The 26,685-nt window shown below is 57.2% G+C and overlaps 4 protein-coding genes across 4 annotated transcripts; 3 read left to right on the forward strand and 1 right to left on the reverse strand.

Annotated features, from left to right (window-relative positions):
• Positions 1-523: 523 nt before the first annotated feature.
• Positions 524-4,212, reverse strand: EsH8_IV_000100 (DEAD/DEAH box helicase; the record flags this gene model as incomplete). Its single annotated transcript, XM_083264990.1, has 10 exons — positions 524-622; positions 684-834; positions 922-1,107; positions 1,165-2,119; positions 2,172-2,350; positions 2,409-2,442; positions 2,509-2,735; positions 2,786-2,887; positions 2,959-3,599; positions 3,697-4,212. 10 exons carry the CDS (start codon positions 4,210-4,212, stop codon positions 524-526), a joined length of 3,090 nt encoding a protein of 1,029 aa, XP_083123885.1.
• Positions 4,213-5,834: 1,622 nt separating this feature from the next.
• EsH8_IV_000101 (C2H2-type zinc finger protein) lies at positions 5,835-9,560 on the forward strand (the record flags this gene model as incomplete). The annotated part of the gene is made up of 6 exons (XM_083264991.1): positions 5,835-6,161; positions 6,269-6,467; positions 6,545-7,732; positions 7,795-7,906; positions 8,086-8,361; positions 8,498-9,560. 6 exons carry the CDS (start codon positions 5,835-5,837, stop codon positions 9,558-9,560), a joined length of 3,165 nt encoding a protein of 1,054 aa, XP_083123886.1.
• A 10,084-nt stretch (positions 9,561-19,644) lies between these two features.
• Positions 19,645-20,141, forward strand: EsH8_IV_000102 (uncharacterized protein; the record flags this gene model as incomplete). Its single annotated transcript, XM_083264992.1, has 2 exons — positions 19,645-19,711; positions 19,894-20,141. The coding sequence occupies 2 exons, from the start codon at positions 19,645-19,647 to the stop codon at positions 20,139-20,141; spliced, it is 315 nt and encodes a 104-aa protein (XP_083123887.1).
• Positions 20,142-22,230: 2,089 nt separating this feature from the next.
• On the forward strand, positions 22,231-25,999 carry EsH8_IV_000103 (uncharacterized protein; the record flags this gene model as incomplete). The annotated part of the gene is made up of 3 exons (XM_083264993.1): positions 22,231-22,357; positions 22,548-25,865; positions 25,914-25,999. The coding sequence occupies 3 exons, from the start codon at positions 22,231-22,233 to the stop codon at positions 25,997-25,999; spliced, it is 3,531 nt and encodes a 1,176-aa protein (XP_083123888.1).
• Positions 26,000-26,685: the final 686 nt, after the last annotated feature.

The following is a 26,685-nucleotide window of genomic DNA, read 5'->3' on the forward strand; positions in this document are numbered from 1 at the left end:
CGAAAGGGGGGAGGGGGGGCTGATGAAGGCCCATGTGGCTGAGCCTGCATGGAGGCAACCGAACTAGACATGCAGTGTTCCCAAACAAGGCGAGCAGGCAGACTTCCGGGGCTTGCCGTGTCACTCTGACTTGCCCTGCAACCAACCGAAGCCGCCTGTGGCTGTCTGCTGCTTTTCTGCTCTTTTCTTCAGAAACCGAGGTCACGCATATGCCGATTTCGTGCGGGGAGGGACATCAGAAAGCAAAATGCGAGAAGTGAGTTGTCATTGGGTATTAGTTTAATGGTGCACAGTCGAAGCTCAGCTTCCAGACTCGGCTTTTTTTACGTCTCGGAGAATCGTGGGCATGATGTGCTCATGCCGGCGTTGCAGGCTCGCTGCGTTGGCCCCAAAAATTAGTCTTTTCCCTGCCGTGAACCTCCCTCCCCCGTCGTCGTCGTCGTCGTCGCCGCCGTCCCAGTAATCCGCGAGAAAATGCAATTGCGCCCCCCCTCCTGCAAACCAGCTCGCCTCCCCCCCCGACCTAGCGGTGTGATTGATCCATGTAATCCGTCGAGCAAGGCTGCTCGTCGAAGCCAATCGCTGCGAGAGCCTTCTTCACGTTCTGCTGCGATCTCATTTCCTGTGAAAGGCTGGTCAGCGAGAAATGTACCTCCATGGAGCCCAGATCATGGGAAACGAACCTCTTCGACAGTGTCCTTGATGACATATCTGGTGACTAGCACCTTCTTGCCCTGGCCGAATCGAATAGCTCGGGCAATGGCCTGGTTTTCGACGCTGGGATTCCATTGCAGCTCGACGATGAAGACGCGGTTGGCGCAGGTGAGGTTAAGACTACGCGGAAGTAACAATGTCAGAACGTGATGGTCCGAGACGAAAGGTTTTCTCTTGCCAAATAGCACACAAAGAGACAAGACATACCCGAAAGCTCCAGTGCCGGTCGTCATGATGAGCACCCGCGTGTCTTCTTTTTTGGAGAATTGCTCGAGCATCTGCTGCCTCTTCAACAGGGCGCAGTCGCCGTCGATTTGGAGATGAGGAATGCCGGCCTCATGCAGGTGCTTGGACACTAGGTGCAGTGTTCTCGTCCAACAAGAAAAGATGATGCTGAGATGGTCAGTAAGGCCGAACAGCCCTGGCCGAGTAACATCGTCCGTGACATACCTCTTTGTGGTCCAAATGTCCTCCTTGACGTCGCGAATCAGTGCCTCCATCTTGGTAGAGTGCCCTACCGGGCTGAAGTAATCCTCGTCGTCCTCGGCCGAAAAAGTCCTGGCCGGCGCATCGGGCATGTCGACATCGCCCGACGCGCCGGGGCCGTCGACCCTTACCGATGGAAGCCCCGGCCCCGGCGCCAGCACACGCTGCTGCGCCTTGGGCAGCTTCATCCAGTTCTCGCATACAGGGCAGTGGCGCCTCTGAGAGCCGAACGTCGACATATCAGAGTCCTCGAGGCACTCGGAGCAGAAGACGTGCATGCACTGCTCCTCGAACTCGTTGCGGAGCCTGCTCGACCCGAGGATGGGCATGGGCTGGTGGCAGCCGTTGCAGGTGATCTCGGCGTTCTGCCCGAGGGCGGAGACGGCGGCCTCGCGCTCGTCGAGGGTGAGGCGGTAGCTCCGCCGGTGCCACGAGAAGGGCTTCTGGAACGTGCCGTGGTTGCACAGGATCCTCATCTGCAGGTTCGCCTGGAACAGCCCAAACTTGGAGCTCTTCTCGACCTCGCCGACCTTTTGCTTGATGATGCGCATGAGGATCTTCTTGGTCTTGTCGTACTGGTCGCGCTCCGCCGGGGTGAACTCGAGCTCCTTGACGCGCTCCTCGAGGCCGGGGAGCTCGAGCAGGTCCTTTGTCCGCCGCAGGCAGAGGGACTCGAGGAGCATGATGAGGCGTTCCTTTACCTTTTCCGGGTTGTCGCTGTGCTGCTCGAACGGGACTTCGATGTAGCGGCGGAAGGTGGCGGGTTCGTCAAAGGGCTTCGCGCGGACGAAGGCGAAGAGGGCGCCAATGTCGGCCAGCTTGTTCTGGATGGGGGTTCCCGTAAGGCACCAGCGGGAGTTTGCATGCAGTTCCCTGCAGGCGTGGTAGAACGTCGTGGCCGGGCGTCGAATGATGTGCGCTGGGATGCTTAAGCTGTGGTTCTCAATGCAACCGAGACGGGGAACACTTACCTTCATCGAGCACCACCCGATACCAGCCAATCTTATGCAGAATGGAAGACTTCCTCTCAAACTCCGCCGACAGGGTGTTGTAGGTCGTCACAACGATGTGGGAGTTTTTGATCTTATCAAGATCTTTCTCACGACCTGGGCCGTGGTACTTGACATGCGCTAAGCTTCCGTCTACGTGTCTGTGAATCGTTAGATTTCTTCTTCCCACTGTTGAATGGGAGGAAAGGCGTTGCTCACTTTTCGACCTCATTCATCCAGTTGTAGATCAGGACTTTGATGAGTTAGCTTCGCTCCGACGGCCCCGCAGAACCTGTCACCGCAATTCTTCATCACTTACGAGCAGACGACACGACTACCAGAGTCGAGCCAGAATAGTGCAGCTCCTTGTTGTTCTCATTGTTCTGCTCCTCCTGCTCAGCCCACTGCTGACCGTTTTCCAGAGTCTTGACAATGAGCGACAGGATGGACAGAGATTTTCCCATGCCCATCTCGTCGGCGAGGATGCCGCCTCCTCTCTCGTCTGGACGGGTCCGCTGCTTAACATGTGTGATCCTATGGCGAAACCTGGTACCGTTAGCAAAGCCTCTTGGAATCACAGCACCTGCAGAACCCACCATTCCTGGCCGTCATACGTGACCGGGTGCCAGAGACGATATGCTAGGTCGATGTTGCCGGACTCCCTCTCTAGCATGAAGGCGAGCGCCTCTTGTTGATGCCTGTAGAAAAGACGCGTAAGCCTACACCCTGACGATGCTCTCACTGCCGACAGATATACGTATAAACCTACCACAGCAAGTCGTTCTTGAGCCGGTTGTCGCCGAGCTCTCGGTTGAGCTGCCGCTTGTTCTTGATCGAGTCGTAAACCTCAATCATCATGCGCCGCAGCTTCTCCTCGCGCGGCTGTTTCCCGGCTGCCGGCGCCCCGCTGTTGACGTCCCGCACGACCTCGTCGGGCATATCCTCGCCGCCCCGGATCCGTAACACGTGCGGGTTCTCATAGTGGACGCCCCGCCGCGCGTGGTCCGACTTCTGCAGCCAGAGCTTGCCCTCGGACAGCTTCCTCCCGACCTCCTGCGCCGCGTTCCGCGGCCCGTAGACGTTGATGTCGACCTTCACCATGGCCTCGACGGGCTTCTTTGCCCGGGCAATGGTTTCCCTCAGGGCAATGGTCGGAGCGATGGGCTCGAACTCGATCTGGTTCTGGTTCAGTAGTTTCGAAAGGGTCTTGCCGGGGCCGGAGCGGAGGTATCCGAACTCGGTAGCAGTGTCGTCTCTGAAGGCCAGGAGGACGTGTTCTTGCTGCTCGCTGAGGACGAAGCGCTGATACGTTGTCCTCCCGGCCGGGAACATGGATGCTTGGTGGAAGTCGCGGATCTTGGTGTCGATGGCGCCCATGTCGCCTATCAATTTGACGTCTACATTGTAGAGCTACTGCTTATGAGTCGATCCGTGTCTAGGCCGCTGGGAGGGTGGGGAAAACAAAAAAGGAATTGGAACGGCAAAGAAGGAAAGTCGAGCAACTAACCATCCCGTAGCAGACCTTGTCCGTCTCATCATCTCCTACCGACGAGTACGTATCTGAGCCCGTGACACTGGACTCGGGCACGAGCGAAGGCGAGTGCGTCACGGGCAGGGAGTCTTGCGATGACCCAGAGCCGGGGGATGGCTGGGGAGAACTATAGAGCCCGGAAGCCGGTGACACGGCGGTGATGTTGCGGCCCCACGTTTCCAGGTCAGTTTCCAGGTCGTACGGCGCCCCCTCGGTGCCGTCCCCGAAATTGAAAGCCCCCAGCTGATCATCAGCGGTAAAGTCGAAAAGGATTCTGTTAAAGACCTCGTTTAATGACGAGACGTCTTCCAGAACGGGGGTTTCTTGTGGAAAGTCCGGGCTCTGGAAATGGGGCTGGCGTGGGTAGGATCCGGAGTAATCTTGGGCGCCCTTGTAGGTTGGCGGAATGGAGCCGTACGAGGACACAGACGACGGGTCGGGATAGTGGAGTTCGTCGTCGTCCTCGTTGAGAAGCCTCTTGAGGGACGACATTGTGGGGGTGAAGAAGGGCGATCGGCGGTGTGATTGCGAGTCGGGGGCCGGGTTTCCGGAGTTGTTGTTCGTCTGGCCCTTTCACTAGACAAACCTCGAGATGTTCGTTCGGGTCCTGTCTCGTCTCGTCTCTCGCGGATTGCGACAATGTTCCTTGAGCAGCCAGTGCTTGAGGAGCATGCATAATGAGGCTCGGCGGCAGGAAAAGGCGCCGGGCGAACCATTTTTGACCACATGATGGACGGTGACGTGAGGCATCAGAAAGGCGGCCATTTGCTGTGCAGTTGTCCCTCCCTCGTGGCGCAGTTGGCGGCCGACGTTGAAGGCAATCGTCATCCCGCCCGTGGTTCGCACTTCGCCGAAGCTTAGAGCTGCACTCAGGTGGTTTTTCCACTTGGTCAGTGACACTAGTGTTGTTTTTTGCACCCGCTTTGCACCGCCCCCCGATGCCCCCGGGACCCCGGTACACACCGACGGGTGCTCCGCCTCAACGTGCGCTCGGTGTCCTCCGGCCGGGGGATTTCCAAGAGCCTCACTAGCCATAACGAGGCAAAAAACATGGGGAATTCCCACCTGCCGATGCTTGTCTCGTGAGCTTTCGCCGGAGCCCTCTCCGACGGGGGCTGCGGGTGACGTAGATTGACGATGTTCGTGGAATCCGATATTGTGAGTCTTGTGATGCGGCATTTCCAGGGCTGCTGTGGACACAACACGTCGCCCTATGGCACCAGTTTACCCAGCGCCTTTGGGGGGGACGCGCAAATGCTCGAGTTACACGGGATGCAGAGGAGAGACCCCTGACACCGGCAGCGAACAATGTGTCGACTCGCCTCCAACGCATTCCCATACAATGACGAGACAGCCTAACGGCCCTAGAAAGGGACACTGCAGATACAATCGAGCGACTGAGCAAGACAACCACCCCCTCCTCGCGGTGCCCCTCACGAGGCGTCCGGCGGGAGGCGGGAATCCGACATCAGCCTGCGTGTCGAGTGGACGCGGGACTCGTCGCGGTTGGTCGACTGTCAGGGGTCGAAAAATGCACTGCATACCAATGCAGGTCGAGTGGCTTTGGTGGGCAGAGGCCACACCCAGAGAGGACCGCAAGGCCACATAGATACCCGTATCCAATACCCTACCAGCATACCCAGCCCGCCAGCCAGCCAGCACATGGCGAGGATGGAGAGGATGGAGAACGAGAGTGTGGCAGTGCTTGGGCTGCCTAGCGCCTCATGCATCCCATGTTCCCCCCCCTTGTGTGCCGGGGCGGGCCAGCGTCGACAACTCCATTGGCGTTCCTGTCTGTAGGTGGAGGGCAAGGTTCGTGCCGAACAGGGTAGCATTTTGATATACGCCTGGCTGCCTCTTTTTTGCTGTGCATTGCGGGTGCATCAGCCTCAACGTCGACTGCTGGTGTGCAAGTGGACGTTCCCATCTTCTCCAGACACTTCGTTTCCTGTTTAGCTCTTTGAATCCATCGTCTTCCTCCGGCCCCAATTGCCTTTTTTTGCGTCTTGTTGCGAAGGGCCCGGCGAACTCGACAGTCCCTAACCCGCAAAACCCACAGCGGGTGCAGCTCAACCACCCCCGTTTCCGGCCGCCTGGAGCCCATCGCCAGAGCCATGGCCCAAGGTTTCGGCGCCTCCCGGGCCCCGGACCTCCACATGGACGTGGAAGCGGCCATCGAGAAGAGCGCCAAAGACTTCAAGGCCCTCTTGAACACGAATCATGCCGAGGAATTCGAGAGTAGCACCGCCCACGAGGTCTACAGGGACCTCCGCGCCATCCAGTTCCAGCAGCAGGAGAAGCGGACCCTGATGAACCTCAACCGGGTCCAGATGTTCCTCGACGGCATGGACGCGCTGCAGAACGTTTTCGAGGACCTGAACTTTGGAGATGTGCACGGCATCATGGCTTGCATCTGGGGGCCCATGAAGTTTCTTTTGAAGGTGTGCATGTCCCGTCCATGATAGAGCCCAAATAGCGTTGAATGCTTGGCCTTGTGACTTGAGTTGTTGGTCTTTGACTGACACCGTCCCTCTCTCCTCCCCACCAGACCACAAATGTCAACGACAGGGCCTTCGATCACCTCCTCGAGGTATATCAGTGTCTGGGGATTAACATCCCGCCTCTGTCGGACTACAAGGAGTTTTTTGCAAAGTCGTCGGATGCCAAAAAATGCCTTCTGCACCTTTACCGCGACATCCTCGAGTTCCACAGGCTAGCATACAAGCTCTTCTCTCTCCGTAGTTCATGTAAGTCCGCATCCCTCCACACCACCGCCGTCTACACACAAAAAAGCAAAGCTGACAGCGCGCCCACCCTCCTCCAGTATGGGCCAAGCTGCACAGGGCGACATGGAAAGACCTGGACGCGACCTTCCACCATCTCGCATGCAGCCTGAGACTCCACGACGACTTCATCCGAACCTACGGCCGCCCCCACCGCGACCACGGCGCCTTTCGCGGCGTCGACTCGGGCTTCGACTCGCCTCCCAGCAACCCACCCTTCGAAGACGTCAATGAGGTCCGCCGCAGGTTCTACGAGTACGAATACAACTACGACTCCAAATGGACCAGGTTTCGGAGCGACGAGGAGGAGCGCAAGCGCAAGCAAAAGGACAAGATCCTCAAATGGATCGCCGCGCCCAACAAGACGGAGATGCTCCACGACACCTTTGTCAAGAAGCGGGACATCTGCCCGGAGAACGGCCGCTGGCTCTACAAGCGCTACGACCCGGTGTCGAACTGGATGCGCGAGGACCCGCCGCAGGACTCGACCATATGGGTCCACGGGCAGAAGGGGATGGGCAAGACGATCCTGTCGTCCCTGGTCATCACCCGCCTGCAGGAGCTGGCGGCCGAGGGGCGCATACCGCGCGACGTGCAGGTTTGCTACTTCTACTGCCAGGAGGGCGACCAGGAGATGGCCACGTACTTGGGGATCCTGAGGGGCATCCTCAACCAGCTCGTCTGCGCCGCCGACATATTGACCCCCGAGCCCTCCGACGACGAAGTCGGCGGCCATGCGTCCCGCGCCAGGAACAACAACGCCACGATCCTCCCCCTCTGCGACGACAAAATCACAAACAACGGCGGCTCGACCCTTTCGAGCCCCGAAGCCGCCATCCCGCTGATCGAAGCCTTCTTCGACATCAACCCACGGCAGTACGTCGTCGTGGACGGCCTGGACGAGTGCGCCGCGGCCACCGAGATCCAGCAGACGGTCGCGTTCCTGACGGCGCAGGTCATGCGGTGCGAGGACATCAACCAGGGCCAACTACGCGTGCTGTTCATGGGCCAGTCCGGGGTCGAGTTGCGGAGGGCCATGCTCAAGTACGGCATCCCCGGCGAGGGCGGACGGGAGGTCGGGCTTGATTGGAAGGACAATGCGCAGGATATCCGTAACTATGTGAAGAAGAGGATGGAGCCCGAGGAGCTGCAGAAGGTTGGCAAGAGGTTCAACCTGACGGACGAGAATGTGCAGGGCATTGAGGATAAGATTGCGGATCAGAGCGAAGGTTCGCCGACCCCCCGAACTGAAATGCTCCTTTTGTCACCCGGGACTGACGCAAGACTGCAGGCCTGTTTCTGTACGCCGAGCTCGCCATGGAGTATCTCGTCAAGCAGACCACCAAGGCGGATCTTCTCGAAAAGGTCAGACCAGGAATGCTCCCCGACGGTATATCCAACATGTACGTGCCTCTTTCCCCCCGTACTGTCTCCCCGATCTCCTCTTCGAGTCTCGTTCTGTATCTTGCTTCTCAATCCATTTATCCCTTCCATTCTCTCAGCTCTCCTGCCGCCTCTCCTTCCAGCGAAGCTCGCAACCCATCTGCCATCGCACATGCTCGTGTAGTAACACCCCTCGCAGGTATGACAAGCTCCTGGGTACCCTCAAGGACAACCTCACCCGAGAATCCCCCGCCCACTGGGAAAAGGCCAAGCTCCTCCTCGGCTGGCTAGTCTGCGCCCACCGACCCCTGAAGTGGCACGAGATCCAGGCCATCCTCGCGTTCGACCCGGTCAACCAGGTTGTCGACTTCGACCTGCGCATGATTCGCTCCGACAACATCTCGGACCTCCTCGGCTCCCTGGTCCAGGTCTTGCCCGGGGATAACATCCGCCTCATCCACTCGTCGGCAAAACAGTGCGTCCCCTCCCCCTCTCTCTTCTAGCAGAGCCCCCCTTCTGTCTTTTTCGCGTGTCGTGCTCTCGCTGGGACTACCGGCGTGGCATTGGGCGAGCTAAATGTCCGGTTGCTGACAAGCCAACCCCCCTTTCAGGCATCTCGTCCTCACGCAACACATCAACTCGAAATTCGTCCAGTGCGACCTTGCGATTCTCTGCCTCCGCTACCTCTCCCTCCGCTGCTTCGCCGCTGCCGACTACACCGAGGCCGAGCGCCGCGACCACATCCTCCAGGGCTACTTCTCCTTCCAGGACTACGCCATGTCGCAGTGGTACAAGCACATCGACACCGTCATCGCGGACTGCCGAGACGTCTTCCCGTTCCCGTCGCCGTACCCGTCCCCGGCCCCCTCCTCCTCCTCCGACACACGCCAACTCGCCCCGGAGGCAAGCGCGGCGCAGGAGGTCTGGCGCGACTACTACACCGCGTCCTTCTCCTCCGCCCTCTCAGCCTTCGTCTCCGCCTACGACTTGGACCTCAAACCCCCCGCGGAGACCCACCCGGACCTCCCGCTCGACTCCCTCTCGGCGTACGCCAACCTCCCGTTTCACGCCCACCTCGGCCGCCTCTGGAACCACATCTTCACCCACCAAAAGTCCCCCGTCGACGAGCGCAACAAGCCCGGCATCCGCCGCCTCGAGTCCGCCCTCGAGTCCCACCGCGCCGCCATCGAGAACGACTTCAGGCCCTCCATGGGCACCGTGGGCGACGACACCATGGAGCACTACTACGGCCCGAACCTCTTCAAGTGCCAGCGCACGCTGTGCAAGTTCTTCCACCAGGGCTTCGACAACCGCAAGGACCGCGACGCCCACCACAACCGCCACGACCGGCCCTACCCCTGCCCCCTGGAGACGTGCGGCTTCGCGCCCGTGGGCTTCTCCTCCAACAAGGACAAGGAGAGGCACGTCCGCAACTACCACCCGGAGCTGAGCGACGCGCCGTCGGCCTTCCTGCAGATGAGCAGGAGGGTCGAGACGGCAAAGTTCGAGTGCAAGATCTGCAAGAAGACGTTTACGCGCAACATCAACCTCAAGGGGCACGAGAGGAGCCATTTCGGCGAGAGGCCTTACGCGTGCTCCAACTGCGGCAAGGCGTTTGCGAGGTTGAATGACTGCCGCCGCCATGAGCGGATTCATACCAGGAAAGGGATGTAAGTGGCTTGCACTGGGGGTTTTTTATTTTTAAACTTTTATGGCTTTGGCATTGGCGTTCGGAGCTCACGGAAGGGGGGAGGCACGGTGATATTGTAGGTTATGTACATAATGGTGAAGAGAAGCTTGAACATATATCAAGCAGTCCTTCGTCTCCGATAGAGAATCGGCTTGGTCTACCATCGAGTACATACCAAATGGTCACAGGATCCAGATGGAAAGATATAAAAACATAATCACAGAAACCAATACCCTTCAGCATAACGTGGCCGGTATGGAATGCTCAGGCGAGCGGTTCACAATTGGCATCAGTAGTGCCAATACGAGGGAGATGGTCCTACATGATCAATTTCCCATGCACCGGGGCCTGGGTGCGAAGCAAGAATTGAGATTTCCATCACCTCGAACTTTCGTAGCGTGCCTGCGTAGTTTCACAAAGGATTAAAAGGCTTCAGTGACGTAGCACTGCCGCTCAAATTGACCATGGACTGCCGTTGCACAGTCGTTGTGCAGTCAGACGATCACGACAGCGATCGGCGAGTGGCCAGACCAATCCAGGAGATTATCGAACTCCCAACTACCGATAACCTCCGGGGATCAACTGAACCAAGATGCCAGATCAATTCGAAAAGCGACCCTGGTAAGTCGCCTCGCCCGCGCCACACTGACCATGCTACATACGGTACTGCTATGGCTGCATACGAAGCCGTGCATCGCATACTGCGTTAACGCTGTGGTGCCGAGCCTGTTCCAAGAAACACGCGGCAACGATCGGCAGCGATCGACAAACCCGAGGGACGGCCGGTGAAAGTGTTCACGGCCTGGGAGCATGGCCGACCTGCTCCTCCTACCGGTAGTGCAGCCGTCCAGCTGCCCGACTCCCTTTCGGTCGTAGCCAGCTGGGACAAACGAGACCGAATCACAGAAGAGCGTGGTAATGCGATCCCGGGAATTAGGAACCGTAGAGGTTGGCAAATGGACACATGGAGGGTACGGGATTCAAGCTTCACATTGCGGCGAGCAGTTCAGAGGTTATGGGCAGACAGCGATGGTCGGTCCGTTGTTGAGCAACTTGGCGGCTCCGCAGGCAAAACTGGGCGGTGCGGCGGCAGATGCTAGTTTGCGGGATATTATCGATCCCCTGAAGGACGGTTTCTCAGGGCTCGAAGAGCAGAACAAAGGACGGGTCACTATGACCCGATGTGGCGTGGTTCAAGCGGACGCTGAGAGGTGGTCAATTCCAGGAACGGCAGTTCGCGGGCCACCAATGATGAAGATGGCGCGGAAAGCATGGCCAGCGGCGGCCTTCTAGAGCCTGCACCAGGCCGGCTTGGTCGAGCGATATCGAAAGGGTGACACTCTTCTTCTGCATAATACCCGACCTTGTCGTTAGTGACGCTGCCTAGCAGCGGCAAAGAACAATTATCCGCGACATGGAACGATGGCCAGAGACTGTGACTGCATCCTCTTTGTGTGGGTGTGTGGGCCTAACGGCATAATGAAGCCACGGCGGGTTTTGTTTGAGCCAAGCGCAGCTGGCAACATAACCAATCATGTTTTTTGTGGCGAAAAGGGGATTATCAACGCTGCGTTGTTTTAACCGATGTAGGTAGTGTGGCAAGTGCAGCTCAACGAAATGCGGATTGAAGAATTTGCGGTCGATCCCACTGTACGGTTGAGTTGTGACGAAGACCAACCTTTGGCCTCAAGTGAGTTAATTAGTACCTCGCTGTATGCGGTGGCGCACCACAGCAGCTGGATGTCATCTGGCGAATGACGCCGACGACAAGACCAAGCTGCCGGTACAAGTGGGAGCAAATGGTGTGTGGTGTGGTGTGTAGGTGGTTGTGACGATGGGCCAAGTCGATTCCTCCATCGGATAAGCAGGATCATCAGAAGCTCGACTTATTCCCGAGCTACATGACACCGGCGGCTTCCTTCCCACTTTCCGAAGGTGTCTCTCTCGGCGGCCGCTCGAGTCCCAGAAAACACCTTTACAATCAGACGTACAACGCAGTTCCCGTTGCAACGGAGACGGCATCCAGATTGCTCGGCGAATGGGCCCCAGCCTGACGAAGGCGGAACAGACGGCAAGATGATCAGCAATGCCCCGTGGTGACCGCCGGCAGCCGTGCTTCGGCTCCAGATTTCGGATTTCTGATGCCAATCAAGCACCCGGCGCAGCTCCCACACAGTGACAAAGGGCGCGGTGGGAGTCGTCGGGCTTGGCATTGGTGCGACAGTCAGTTGGTTTCGTCGCAGCTGCGGAGGAGGCTGAGCCCGACGGGATGCTTTTTGGGGACTTGACTTGGCGTGTCGGTAAACCAGGCAGGGAGTTGAAAGGTGTGACGAAACTTTTATTTCGGTTTCCGCTGCTTCTCAGTAGGCAATTCCACGGATTTGGATGGATAAGCCCTGACAAACCAGAGGCGAAACATAGCTGCGACCCCGATGGTGATGGTTAAGCCCACAGCTCCGGGGCGAACCCGGGGCACCTACGTCACCGGCACGAAACCCAGCGCACGTTACACACGCAGGGCTTTTGGCATAAGCAGCATGAAGCATGCAGGCTGGCGGCGTCAACAGCACGCACAGTAGTAGCATGTTCGGGTACGCGAGCTTCAAGGCCACGCAGTAACGGACTGCCGGGTAACGCCCTCAGGAGGTGGTATCATGTCCTAGCCCTTTTCCGTGGTGCACACCAAACCTCTAGCATCGAAATGTAGGCCCAATTGGCCAATATGGCTGGAGCAATAACTGGAAGGAAAGGACTGATCGGCAAGCAAGAACGAGCCAGAGATTACTTTACCCAATGCTCCGAAGATGCTTGCAAGGCGTGGTTGGTCTGAGAGCAGACAGAAAAGTCCGGGGTAGACAGGGATAGCACCCAGCCGGGGCCATTGCCAGGGGTGTCAGGTGCGCACGCTCGGGGATGGCGGCCGGCTACTTTTGAAGGGAACAAAGGAGCTTTGGTCCATTTCAGTTTGATGGCGTTGATCCGAGTTGCTAGACCGGTCGATTTGGGGTAGTAGTTGGAGACTGGATGCTGGCTCGGTTGGAGAACCGTCCTCGAGCAGCTTGCTTGCTTGATACTTGTCGTACTGTGCGAGTCTCTCACGTTGGAAATGGGCCAATGAGCAAGCTTGGATAATATGGAAGGCCGATGCTTTCATCCTACCCACCCATCCATCCTGAAAGTGTGAGCGGATTTGGGGTCAATGTGCGTGGCCCTAGTTGTCATGCAGGGTTCGATAAACGTGGAGGTAGGACGTGGGCCCAGGAACGCTGCTTATTGTCACTGATGCCCGAGAAGCGTTAATATTTGAGACGGCCGATGAGAGATGGCATGGTAAAACTGCGGGACGTGACGACCAAAGGCAACGCCGGCGGGTAAACGGCAGAGGACCGGCTTCTTGCCCTCTCCGTTGTTCAACCAGGGAAAAGCCGACGGGCTATCAGAGGGATGGGATGGGTGGATGGATGGATGGATGTCCATTTGCACAGCCTCAAAGGCGACCCTGATTCTGGGTGGTAGGCCAGGCCCAAGACCTGTGTGGATCGGCAACGTTCATCGACCAAGACGAATGAAATGGCGGCTCATCTTCAAGCGGCTGTACTAGGTATGCGGCACTCCGTTGCTGTCGACGTGTGGGCCCCTGGGCCTCGGCGCACCTGATGCATTGCAATTTTGCATTGCTGCGTTGGCCGAAGTCCAAAGGTGGCCGGAGATACGCACCATTAGGAGCAACCCTCGTAGGCCTGTTACGTCCTTTCCAATGGACCACGGTGGGTCGTTCTGCAGGTTGACGCAACGAGACTCGATAGCAGTTGGAAATTCCAGCCCAGGGGGAGGGAGGTCTCCTTGATCACTGGGGTACGGTTGCAGTAAGCACTTGCAGTAAGCAGCAGTAGCATCTCCAGCATGCGGCTAGGACACAGTCCGCTTTCCCTCGATTACCTAGAGTGGGTTGGGGAAAAGTTGGAGAAGCTTTGCAGCCCGGCGAAGGGTGACAGTGCCGAGCAGCGAAGCTATGTCGTACAGGCGGACAATTCAATGAAGCGCTTTCTGCCGGAGCAAATCAGATTCTCCTGCAGTCCTATTCTCCGTGTTCCCAAACAAGCTCAAATCAAGCAATCAACAGCTTGCGCGGTTTTCGCTCCAACCCATGCCTGGTGCTTGGGCTTTTGAGGTGCCGCGAAACTTTTACTTGAATGTCTCTGGCAGTTGGGGGAATAAAAAATCGTAGTGGCGTGCAAGGCACTGGTGGAACGATATCGGAAGGTGCAGAGCTTGCAGCGTTAAGCAGCGTTGAGCAAAGATCCGCTGTTGGCCAGGCTTCGTGATTTATCATGCGGAAGCTCCGCATGCTGCCTGTCAGGGGATTTGTCGAGGCCTTGCGTGGAACTGCCACCACACCACATGCCACCTGCTGCTGTCCCACCGCCCTTGGGAAGAGGATAGTGCGTGGTAGGTGCTGAAATGGCTAATGATTGTCTCCCGTCGAGGTCAGGCACAAGAGACGCAAGATGCACATCACCCTGCTCGCGACAACGTGCGAGAACTCTTTGCATTGCGGCGGGCTTTTCATCAATGGCCCTCGAGATCAATAAAGTTCGACGCCGAGGATAAAAACCTACTGCAGTATACTTGACGTGTGACGGGGAAGCTAAATTGCCCTCGGTGTGCACAAATGAAATTCACTTGACCGTGGTGACGCTGTCCGACAAGTCGTCGCGGAGTGTGGCATCTAGTCTCAAGCATCCAGACTATTGGTATCCGTTCCTGGCACAGCACCGACGAGTCACCATCATTTGTGTGGCGGTTAAATAAGCCATGCTAATCCTCGATGCCTTCGCGTGGCATGTCAAGACATTTGCTCACCGTCTTGTGAGAAACCCTGGACCTGGTCTTTCGATAAAGGTGGTGTCTGAGATAGAAGAGCAGAAACGGCACCGATATCCCGTGACCAGTGCCGTGGAAACACTTTGGGAACTAGTGTAGCGCGCCGCCGAGGTAGGTAGCCAGGCAGCTAAAACAGTTTGCGTGCATCCGTGCTACAGCTGCATGCTTGGTCACTTCCAAGGATGGCAAAAATGCATTGAATCCTTAGGTAAGCAGGTGTTTAACCTCGAATCCCTGAGATGTCAAGTTGCTGGAAGGTGTCACAAGGACAGCAGACGGGGGTGTGGGACAAGGGTGGCATGCTAAGCCGTTGATACCCCATATCGCTAGGCTCGCCGCGGTGCCCTGACCGGTCCGGGCGTCGCCGTGGGAAAAGGCGGTTGTGGCATGGGCGCTGTCAAGGTGTTGGCGGCTTTGCCGGCGTCTACACTAATACTGCCCAGCCGTTTGTTGCTGGGATGGCAAGAAGATTCGTTTCAACATTGTGGGCTGGACAGCGCAGAGTAATGGGTCCTTCATTTTGTAATCAGGCAAGGCGGTCGAGATAACCGAGCTCGGAGAGAGTTTCGACAATGTTTGGTTTTATCGGAAAGCGCGCGTGAGCGAGCCCTGCCAGCATAAGTCTGGATACTGACGGGCTTTCTTTCCGGCATGACCTGTCGTTAACAGGAGGTTGTTACGAGGGTTCCTAAGGGACCACAGAAGCCCACCCGGGCGATTCGCTGTTGGACAACCAAGGCGGATAGCCAAGCGTCTCTACCCATTGACTTGCAGATAGGGATGATTGCGCTTTTCCCGTTGCTCAATTCTCGTCTGCAACCTCTGAGCTCCACCGACGTAACAGCAGCGTGTGAAGGTGTGCAGGCATGGCCCCCGACCCATGTCGACGACGCACAGTGAGTATCGATAACGAAGACACTGTCAGAGGTACACGACAGGCGGGAGGCTGTCAGTACCTGAGGTCCTCTTCTTGCGTCTCCGGGATCAAGGCGGCTGGATAAGATCATCGGGTGTGTATGGGTCTCGAATTGTCGCTCTGGTGTTGGCGTCGATATTAATAGAGTACTGATCGGAGGTTTTTTTCTTGCCCGAGAAGCACGACACGCAATGTTTAATGTAAGACGGCCGATACCCGTGCCTGGATGCCAACGCGGCTTGCACCCCGCGGACGCTTTTGCGGTTGGCAAGACTGCGAGAGATGCCGGAATACACGCCGGCTTCCGCAATGGGTTGATAGTGCAGCAACTCCGGGCAATATAGAGGATTTCGGTGAGTGGAAAGGCAAGGAAGGGTGCGTGGGAAGGTTCGTGACCCACTAAAGACGCATCCAAGACGATGCGATCTCGTGTGTCGCCTACTGGGCGCGACAAAGGTACTTGAGCGGCGGGAGGTAGTTTAGCTCCCACTGGCAGAGGATATTGATGCTTAGTTTCACCGGCCGCGACTGTTCTGGAAATGCAAGAGATGAATGGAGGCTCTCCCGAAACCAGATGACCACGGGAGCCAGCTGAAGCCGGCGTCAACCCTGGGCAGTCCGTCTCAGTGTATCTGCTTCTCTCTATTCCGCTCTTCAACGGTGGCTCGGCAAGGGCCTTGTGCAAGCATGCATTTATTCATGTGAAAAGATCCGATGCTGCAACGGGGCTCGTGGCGGACCGGATGGATCTGAATCGCAGGTACCACTGGCAGGCCCTGTTAGTGCAGTTCCGTGTGACTCTTCTTCTCGCGATTGAGGCCCTTTGGGTTTTTGTCGGTCCCTCTGGCTGGGCATCTGTCTGTGCCATTGGCGCATATCACGGGCGGCGGGCACATGTGGGCACCTGCACCTGGGCGGAGATAAGTGGCATCAGTGTCTCGCGTCCCCTAGTCTGTCCATTGATAGCGAGACAAAACCGTCATTGTGTGCGAAGGGGTTGAATAATACGATTGTGACGAGAGGCCGCCGCTGGCGAAGTAAGGGGACCGACGAGAGAATGACGAGCTGGCAGTTCGGGTACCAATACCGGAGAAGTGACGGTTGCAGGAGGATTGGGGATCGAGTGTGGCAACGACTTGCGAGCAGTGTACCTGGTAACGGCGAGGCGATCCAGCGGGGACGGTAACAGAGAGGCCAATCAACCGAGCGAAAGGAGGCAGCGTTATTACAGCGAGCTTGGGCTGTTTTCATTTGGAGGTTTCGTCGTCGTCTGATTGTTGTTTACTGCTGGCGTATGACTGCCCCTTCGCCAAGTGATGTAATGCTAGTTGAGGTGAAGTCAATGTGTGGTACGGTGCATAGGACGACCTGTTATAGGCGGTGCTCCGTGCTCGGAAGCCTTGCACAGATGCATATCCGTCCCCCCAGAGGTATGGAGTCGGAACGGCTGGCTGGTTGGGTAGGTCTCGCCCGCAAAACATTTGGATAGGCTCTCTGCTCTGCACGATATTACAGAGTGCCCTGCCTTGTGGTGTGCCCGCCGGCCCCTTGCTAGATGCAGGGAAGCAGAGCTCAACTCGGACGGGAATTAGTGCAAGATAGACCAAAGCTGGAAGCTTCTTTGCAGTGGGCTGATTGGGTCTGGGCAGGTTGGGGTTGGCCTTTCTGTTGAAGAACTGGTGGTGGTAGTGGCGACGATGGATGGAGATGGCGACAGGGACCTGCGGCGAGATGTGGATCGAGGTTGGTGTTGGGCCGTGTGAGTGAAGACATGGACTTTGATGTCAAGGGCGCGTGAAAAAGGGCTTTTGTGAGCCCGGCGCGAAGTGACATCGCAGTCAGTCGGCTGTGGTGTGTGGAGTGGAGTGGAGTGGATCGCAGTGGAGACTGGAGAGAGCCCCAGTCCCCAGTCTGGAGACGGGTGAGAAGGAAGGCCCGAGAAACAAGGCAACAGGGGTCCTGCGCTTGTTACAATTGAGGTGAGGTGGTGGGCGCTCCTTCTTGCCCTTCCGTGCAGTCATCGTGGTTGTGGCTGCTCTGTTCAGTGGTTGAGCAGCAGCAGCGGCTGCGGCAGCAACAACCCGGGTCGAGAGGAAGCCACGCCTCCACACTGTGCTCGGTGAGAAGGTGTTGGGACAGGCCGTATCTACACCACCATACATATACATATGCACATATACAGCTACATACATACATATATACCACGTAGTTATTAGCAGTGCAGGCTTGGTTGGTCTGCTGCGGCTGGTGGTGGTGCCGTTCATCTCGAACACCACCACCACAATGGCAACCACAACCACCACCACCACCACCACCACGACTACTGCTCCTGCACATGGCCCTGTCTGGCCTGCACCTGCCTTGCCTTGGGTAGCTGCACTTGCACTTGGGTTGCAGCTTTCTGAAGCGGCGCTAAGGTACAAGAGGCAGGGCGCCGTCTTCTCACGCAGCCAGTCAGGAAACAGCTCGCGACAACGCCCCTGCAACAGCGGCGGGCTCGCAAATCGATCGGCTCATTCTGATTACGGCATGTTCCCATATTTCTCCCGTCTGGCCTTGTCAGACCCTCGCGGTCCAGCCCAGCCACTCGCTACTGTATCATCCAAGGTATCCATATCCGCAGTGTGCAGAGTAATGTCATGTCTGTCGAGATCCCTTTACCTGGCCTTGCCTCCAAGCACGAACCAGAAGGCGCCTGCCCTGCCTGCCCTTGCGCCTGCTGCGCGTTATTATTGACCCAATATGCCCGTATGCAAAAGCCGGAGCCAGAGACAGAGCCAGCAGCGCCCGCGCCAAATCGGCGTTGAGCAACGAAGCCATGTGGGCCTTCTTGACGTCGGCTGGACCATCAGATACCCGACGCACTGATGCAGTTGTCTGCGTTGCTGCAGCATGCGAACAGAAACGGGCCAGGTGCAGCAACGAGCAGACGCAAGCAATCCGAGCATGGGCTGCGCTGCCTCCCTGAGCCCTCACCTTGCCTCCCGTACCTTGCAAAGCTACGGAGCTGCACTAGAGGAAGATATACGGATACCATCAGCATCCCGCAGACCAGACCTCGTCTCTTCAGCCCGGCCTGGCCACTGCCCCGTTCTCCACGACGTGTGACTCCGTCGACGGGCAGCGCGCCTTCGCAGTTTGCATGAGCCATCGTACCGAGACACGAACCACGGGCCTGACCTGACCTGGCCTGACCTGCCCTCACCTTGCCGCTTCAATGATACCTCACCATCTCTGCTGCACTGCAGGTAGTAGAGCTTCGTTGCTCTGGATTGGTCAAGGAACAGACCCCTACCTCACATTACCTGCTGGCTGGCTGGCGGCCTACAACCCTACTGCATCTACGACGACAGAGACTTTGGTACCTGTTCTACCCGAGGAGTCCATTCGCGTGGCCCGAGGTACAAGCCATCCATCTCTAGCCTCTGCAGAGAACAAAGTATCCATACCTACCTAACTACCTACCTGCCTACCTGCTGCCCCCCCAAGCCCGGGTGACCACGACCTCGACAACGACCGCCGCCGCCACGAGGGCACCGTGCTGGATACGGAGAACCCTGATCGGCGTCATTCGGTACGTATCCAAGTACCCAAGTACCTCCCTCCCAGACGTGCCAGTTGCAGCCACTGGAATTGGCCGTTTCTTTTTCCTGGCATGGACTGCTTCTTCGTCCCCCCCAGACTCCCTCAGGTCATCAATCCCAGGCCAGGGCCGCCGTTTCTGCCTCCGGCTATCGGTCTTCATCTGCCTCGGAGCTGGTTGCCATTGGCTGGAGTCGATCGCCGCAATTGTCAGCACGCAGGCCCGAGAGAGCGACTGCGGCCAGAGCTAGTCACTCTTGTTTCGCAATTCCACGCAATTGCACCGGTGTGGATTGGCGGCCAATTGCCAGTAATGCCTTCCGAGCAGCCGCAGTTGTGATTTATACAGCACCACCACACAATTCAATGCCGAGCAGACCGAACCAAGTCCAAGAAATCAGAACCCAAAAAACCAAAAACCAAAAAAGTGTGTTACCTGGGGGTCGTACGTACCCGCCATGCCACGCCACCCCAGGCAAGTGACGCTACGCAGTACAGAGCATACGTTTGTGTGCGACACTCGGTTCACACTTGGCTTAGCTTAGCACTCAATACTCACCGACCGGGCTTTCACACACCGTCTTTGCTTCGGATCATGTCCCAGCTTAGCACCAGTGGGAAACTCAATTTCACAGCGGACTCTGGCCCGAGCCAGGCTTGACCTGGCACTGGAACAACCCCGGGCTATGAGCGACCAGACGGGACCCTCCATCCAATCCACCCTCCCGCTGAGCCAGCCAACGAACTGGCTAGGTATGTCGAGTGATGCGACTGGGCGCGGGCTACCTTACTTTACTAAGGTAGGCCGCGGGTACAGATACTTTGGGCTCCGTGCGGATACCGGAAACGACGTCTCAGAGCTTGAGGTACTGGCAGACGCTCTATTTATGAATTCCTCTTTTGCATGCGGGCCGTGAAGAGACATCGCACAACAGCAGCATCAACCTACTTATGCGGCGACTTCTTGGGCGAGCCGACCAACCACGGCGGCGGCGTTAACAAAAGACGCGCCGAGCCTCGAATGACAGTGACGGCCGGGCTCGACGACGGCGGTGACGACGATTACTGGGCCGAGAATACTCGTCATCTTCTGTGCACTCCGGAAGGCTGGGGTGGCCGGTTGACATTTAATAGGAACGGCTTCGTGCCGACCATGGCGGGCAAAGGTGGTCTGTCCATCTGATTCCCCTTTATGCCCTGCCTCATTTCCTCTCATTGTCATCGGCGAAATAAGCTCCTGAAGACTCACGCATCGGGCCCAGGTCCGCCTTGGTGCCGAGCTGTCCGACACGCACGATACAGCTGTCGCACGTCTATCTCGCAATCGGCCAGTGCGATAAGCTACGGCACAGACAGAGGGGCCCTGTCTGCGGTTGGACGAGATGCCTTGGAGCCACTTGCCAACCCCAGCATTAACCACCAGCCAGCCAGTACGGCAACGGCAAGACAGAGAACAGACGTCGCTGCGCACGGGACATACTCCCCAGACCCGATTGCGTAGGTATATTGGAACACAAGACCGAGTTCATGCCCATGCCCATGTCCCGGCCCCATTTAGATTCAGGCTTCAGACGCCTGGTTCCGCGCTGCTCCAGCCAGTGTTGAAGACTGGAGCGTGGTTGTAGTGCACGTATTAGCGCAAGTATGCTGCTTTCAGCCTGCAACGGTTCCCCCCAACCAGCCTCCCCTTGTCCTCTCTAGACTCTGTCACCCCCCTGACCAGTCTCTTCTGGGGGTTAGCCCGGCCGGGACTGTAGCCTTGTAACATGAAAGCGGGAATGAAGAGCAGCAGACCCAAAGCAATAGGCACAAAAGACAGGGAGTTGCAGGCGAGAAGGAGGAAAGTATGATATTTTCAGACAAGATGGAACGCAGGACCATTACACTACTTTGGCGGACGGAGGTGGTAGACAGACAGGTAGGTCAAGTGACTTGTCTTTGAAGCGCGGGAAAGATCAATCAGCGTGCTGCTCCCGTATGTATTGTATGTATTGCATGTATGTATGTGCTTCTGGTCTGTTCATGCCACACAGCCTGCCTGTGCTTGCTTGCTTGTTCCCATGCCCTGGCATGCACCGGCACGCCGTTCTTGCCCTCGCCCTGTTTTCCCTCTGCACACAGATAGTAATTGTGTCCGGAATACCTGGGGGGCTCTTTCCCTCTGCATCACCTTACCGGCGATCCTCCAACCCAAGCCGTGAGCCTCGATGCCCGTCTAGCAAGTTTCGCCGTGCCATCTCCAAGGACAAGGTGCCTTCCCCCACCCTCCCATAATTACGACACGACGCTCATTGGTGACGGGCCATCAGCACTGAGAGCAAGGGAAGCAAAAAGAGGGAAGGAAGCAGCTAGGACGGAAGGAAGGGAGGTACCTGGGCCTGCTCGGTCAAGTCAGCCCGCCACACTGTGCTGGGGATGCTCCTGTCATGTACATCTGACCTTGCCGTACCGAGCTAAGCAGACAACGTACCCACCCTGCCTCACCACACCTTGCCTCCTCGCTCTTGCCTCGCTCACTACGCTACGCTACTCTCTCTCTCTCTCTCGCTCTTTCCCGTCAATCTCCCATGCCACCGAGTGACCCTGCTTCTTTCTGTGGGCTACTTGCACCTGCCCTGTCGGTCTGCGCACAGTGAAAAGCGACCGAGGAACCTCCCTGGACGTACCCATCCCATCCTCGAAGGTACCTCGCACTAGGTACCCGCCCACACGCCCACACACACACACACGCACACACGCACAACGCACACACACACACTCTCTCTCGCTCTCTCTCTCTCTTACTTTCGCCCACACACAACGCACCAGATGCGTCGGGCTGGGCTGCGACCACACTTTACCTAAGAAGTACCTCAACTTCCCCTTCCCACCACTGCTTTGCTCCCCTCCTTCCCTTCTCTTCCTGTTTCCTCAAGCAACTGCTTCGACCGGTGGGAATTGTTTGTTCGACGAAAGCCTCAAGGCTCCAACCAAATACTGCTGCTCTTTCCTCGACTGTTCTCTTCCTTGGAAATAGCATGCGAGATTCGGCTTCAGACAACAACCTCTCCCTCTTGTCTTCTTTTCCCTCCTACTAAACGCCGCTCCCCAACCCGGGCACTTCCCGTCCAATTCCACCCCGCCATCCCTCCTTTCTCGCTTCCCACTCTTGCGCTCTCCCGACCGCCGAGCTGCACCCAACCAACCCAACATCTCCTTCCACCCCCCCAACCACCCCTCCTTCTTTACGATCACGACCGACGACGACGACAACGACAACGAACGAGACGACGATGGCAATGAACGACAGCGAGGTCAAGGTCGAAAAAAACACAAGCATGACTACATCCGCCCCTTCCTCCACCCCGGCCGCCGCCGCCGCTGCTGCCAATAGCGCTGCTCCGGCCACTGAAGATAGCGGTATGAGTCGCACCTTCCTGCACTGCACACCCCTCCAAAAATGCCCCTCATGTTCCCACCTGCGTGTCCCGTCCCGCCATTCGATCCAAATCCATATCCCAATCCCAATTCCAATCCCGCCCTTGGCTTCCCGAGGAATGCACACGCTGGGCTGAGCTGAGCTGAGCTAACCTCGCATTGCACCTAACAGCAGCTTCTACCATTACCGTCAACACGAAGACTCCTGCCACTTTTCCTCCCCCCAAGACCGACAAGCCCCGCCCCCATGTCTGCGCGACTTGCCAGCGCTCCTTCGCCCGCTTGGAGCACCTGAAGCGTCACGAGCGCTCCCACACCAAGGAGAAGCCCTTTGAGTGTCCCGAATGCACGAGATGCTTCGCTCGTCGCGATCTGCTGCTGAGACACCAGCAGAAGCTGCACCAGACCACCACTCCGTCCTCGCGTCCTCGCAATCGCCGTGAGAGCGCCAGCAGTGCTGCGCCTGGAGCAAGTCGGGCCCGCAAGAACAGTGTCGCCGGCCCCAATGCCGCCGCGGCTGCAAATGCCGCTGCCTCGATGCGCCCGAGGGCCAATACCATTAGCCATGTGGACGGAAACGCCATGCAGATGATCGCGGCCGCCAACGCCCAGGCAGCGCGGGGCATGCCGCCCGGCACACATAGTCGCCATCCTAGTCTCGCCGGGCTGCCCGTGCACAACATGGATTTTGGTGGCATGTCGTCCGCCATGGGCCAGAGGGGCATGTCTCACGGGCTGCCAAAGCTGGAGACCCATAGCATCAACAACATGGACTTCAGCGGCTTGCGGACCGCTCCTCCCATGGCCGTTTTCAATCCAGACTTCGACTTCGAGGGCCTGCTGTTCGGGCCCGGCTCCACCATCAACCCTAACGCTCTCCACTACAACGACTCGCCGCAGTCCATGGCTCTGGACCAGGCCTCGCCGTTCCAACATGGCCTGACAGGCGACATGTCTGCAACGCAGCTGGACGACAGCTTCGACTGGCTGACCGGTTTTGAGCACCAGATGTCGTTCCAGGGTGCCGAGAACGCCGTAGACGGATCCAGCCCCTCGGCCATTAGCACCACCAGTCAGAGTGGCATTAGCGATGTCATGGTGGACGGCTCCAATCACCATGCCCCCGCAGGCACCAGCTCAATGTGGCAACCGGCCGTGATGGGTCCTCCCCAGGTCCCGAACCCGTTTGCCATGGATCTAAATGGTTCGGTCTTCCCAGATCTCTTAAACGGAGCTCCCGTCTCACCACAACCTGCTGCGCAGAAAATGAACGATGCCTATTTCTCGACGCCGCCTCCCTCTCTTAGCTCCCTTAGTCCGTCGATGGTTTCCGGACTCAACACGCATAACCTCAACCAAGCGCTCAATTTCAATGCAGGACCAGAGACCCCTTCGTCTCTCAATGGCGGGAACCACGGTGTGTCGCCCGTCTCCACCATCACGGATACGACCCGGGGCGCCATTGTCGGTGCGCTTTCGCAGTGCTCTCCATTTGGTGGACGGAGATACTCATTTGCGACCCCAAGCTCGCCGCTGTCGCCGGGCTTTCAGAACACGGCCAACAGTGTTCCAGACCATGTAAAGAATTTACCTAGCACTCAAGACTTACAACGATATGTTGGCGCTTACCTTCGTTACTTCCACCCTCATCTGCCGTTTTTGCACATTCCCACTTTGACTTTTGAGATGCCGCCCTCCGCTGCCAACCGATCCAACAGCGTCGGTGGGAGTGGGTGTCTCATCCTTTCCATGTCTGCCATTGGAGCCTTGTACGAAATGGACCATGTCCAATCCCGGGAACTGTTTGAGATGGCCAAAAAAATGATTCAACTGTACCTTGAGGAAAGGCGAAAAGCCGACGTGAGGAAGGCAGACTTGCGCAGAACTCCAGCAGCTGAGTCGAACTCTCACACCCAGGAATCCTCCGTTCATACCCCGGTCTGGTTGGTGCAGGCCATGCTTCTGAACGTCGTCTATGGCCATAATTGTGGAGATAAGACGGCCAGCGACATTGCCTCGACTCACTGCGCTGCCCTCGTCAGCTTAGCCCAAGCCGCCGACCTCCTCCGCCCCATTCGCGTGGAGCACAGTGAGGCCCGCGATACCCACATGCATGACGATATTACCTGGAGCGGCCTTAAGTCGGATTCTGAGGAGCAAGCAGAGTGGCTCCAGTGGAAGGCGATGGAAGAGCGCAAGCGCACCCTCTATGGCGTTTTCACCCTCTCAAGTCTCCTGGTAGCTGCGTACAACCACACGCCGGCACTGACGAACTCTGAAATCTTGCTCGACCTGCCTTGCGACGAGCAGTTCTTTGCTGCCGAGAGCAGTACGGCATTCGCGGCCAAGGGCGGTGTCCGCGCCGCCAACCACAACCGAATGACTTTTCACGAGGCCCTGGGAGACCTGCTCAGGACGAATGAAAGACAGCAGAAGCAGTTTGCCTTCCAAAATGGACAGCAGGGGTTTGGCCCCGGCGGTAACATGAATGAGCTCCCAAAGAGCGATCTTAAACCGTCGACGCTCGGGTGTCTGATACTGATTAACGCGTTGCACAACTACATTTGGGAGACGCGTCAGCGCCATCACAACAAGGTCTGGACAAACGAGGAAACAGAGAAGATGCACCGGCACATTGAACCAGCCCTGAAAGCCTGGCAGGCTGCCTGGGCAAGCAATCCGAACCACAGCCTGGAACGACCGAACCCCTTCGGCTTGGGCCCATTATCCGCTGACGCCATCCCGCTGCTGGACCTGGCGTACGTGCGACTCTTTGTGAATCTCGCCCGCTCAAAGGAAAAGTTCTGGCAACGCGACTGGGACGCCATGGCGGAGGAGCTATCCCGAGGTAGCGAGATAGTCCAGCACGCGGAGCATTCACCTGCCTCCAATACGGAATCGACCGGTACGGATCACTCGGACAACTCTGTTTCAAGTTCCGTGTTCGCCGAATCGCCAGAAACCCAGTCGTCGTCTCCCGAATTCTCCGCTGCCAAATTTCCAGCTCAGGCTGCCCAGTCCAACCCGAACCGGTCAACCTCGCGCAGAGAGAAGCATCTTCGCAAGGCCGCTTTCTATGCGGCGGACTCGCTCGCCATGTCCGACAAACTAGGCGTTACCTTTGCGGATTTTTCCAGTCGGGAGTTGCCTCTTCAGTCAGCCATGTGCGCCTTCGATTGTGCTCAGGTCTTGGCGGAGTGGGTGGCGACCTTGCAAGATCGGGTTGGCCGATACCTGGGAATCCTCGGGCAAGACGATGTGGATCTGTCACAGGTTCCTGCGATCATGTTGCTGGAGGAAGAAGACGTCAAGTTGCTCGGAAAGGTTCAGGAAGTCTTGGCATCTGCAGAGATGAAGATGAACCTGGAGCTTGTTCAGACCAGCGTCGCTGGCGTTGACACTAGGATGCAGATGGACGACCACGCAGGCTATTCGGCGAAGATTCTTCGGGTTACAGCTTACATGCTTGATAAAGCTGCTGTGTGGCCAGGTAAGTATTGGTGTAACAAAACTTTGACCGGCGACTGACTCTGTACAGTCACCCATCTGATGGCCCGATGTCTCGAGACTCACGCAACTCACATGCGAGCCCGAGCCGAAAAATCTGTGATCACCTGCGAGTAAAATGGACACCACCAGAACGATGTGTGGGCTGCGGCTCGATATGAGGGTATTGCCCGAAGTCTCCGATCTCCTTTATTTCGAGAAACAACGATTGAGGATCGCCGGCGATTACTCTTAATCGCTGGGGTGAGGGTGGGGTTTATCTCAATGAGCACCAAGAAAAACAAAATGGGAAAACACCTAGGAATTGCACAAAAAATTTGGCAGGATGCCGAAAAAGGAAAATCACGACACACGGAAGCGATAGCAAAAATACCCCGACACGCTTATAGGAAAGAAGCAAAAAGTTTTCAAACGACGTTACGACATGTCTTCCGACGAAGGAAACATTCAAAGGACGGCACAAAAAGGAGCCGCCATTATTTACGTTAACGCCGTTGTTGAAGCGATCCGGACAACAGACGGAGATGCGAAGCGGCGGTTTTAACAGTGTACATCAACATGCCAGAACGAATCGGCGGGCTTCTCCGAGATGACCCGAAGCCTGGTTTCACAGTCGCAGCATTGCAGGTCAGAAGCAAGAATTTGTTTCAAGCCAAATCGCGCGTGAAAGAACTTTTTTTTATTAGGTAGTCAAGGTCCTGGCGGGCGGGGAGTTATTTGAATTTGGATGGGGGATGTATGGGAAATGGCGTCGCTTATTGCTTAGTTCAATTCTTGCACGAGTTTGTGTCCTGGCTATTATC

Source organism: Colletotrichum jinshuiense, chromosome 4 (assembly GCF_051148585.1).
Source record: "Colletotrichum jinshuiense chromosome 4, complete sequence".
Lineage (NCBI taxonomy): Eukaryota > Fungi > Ascomycota > Sordariomycetes > Glomerellales > Glomerellaceae > Colletotrichum > Colletotrichum jinshuiense.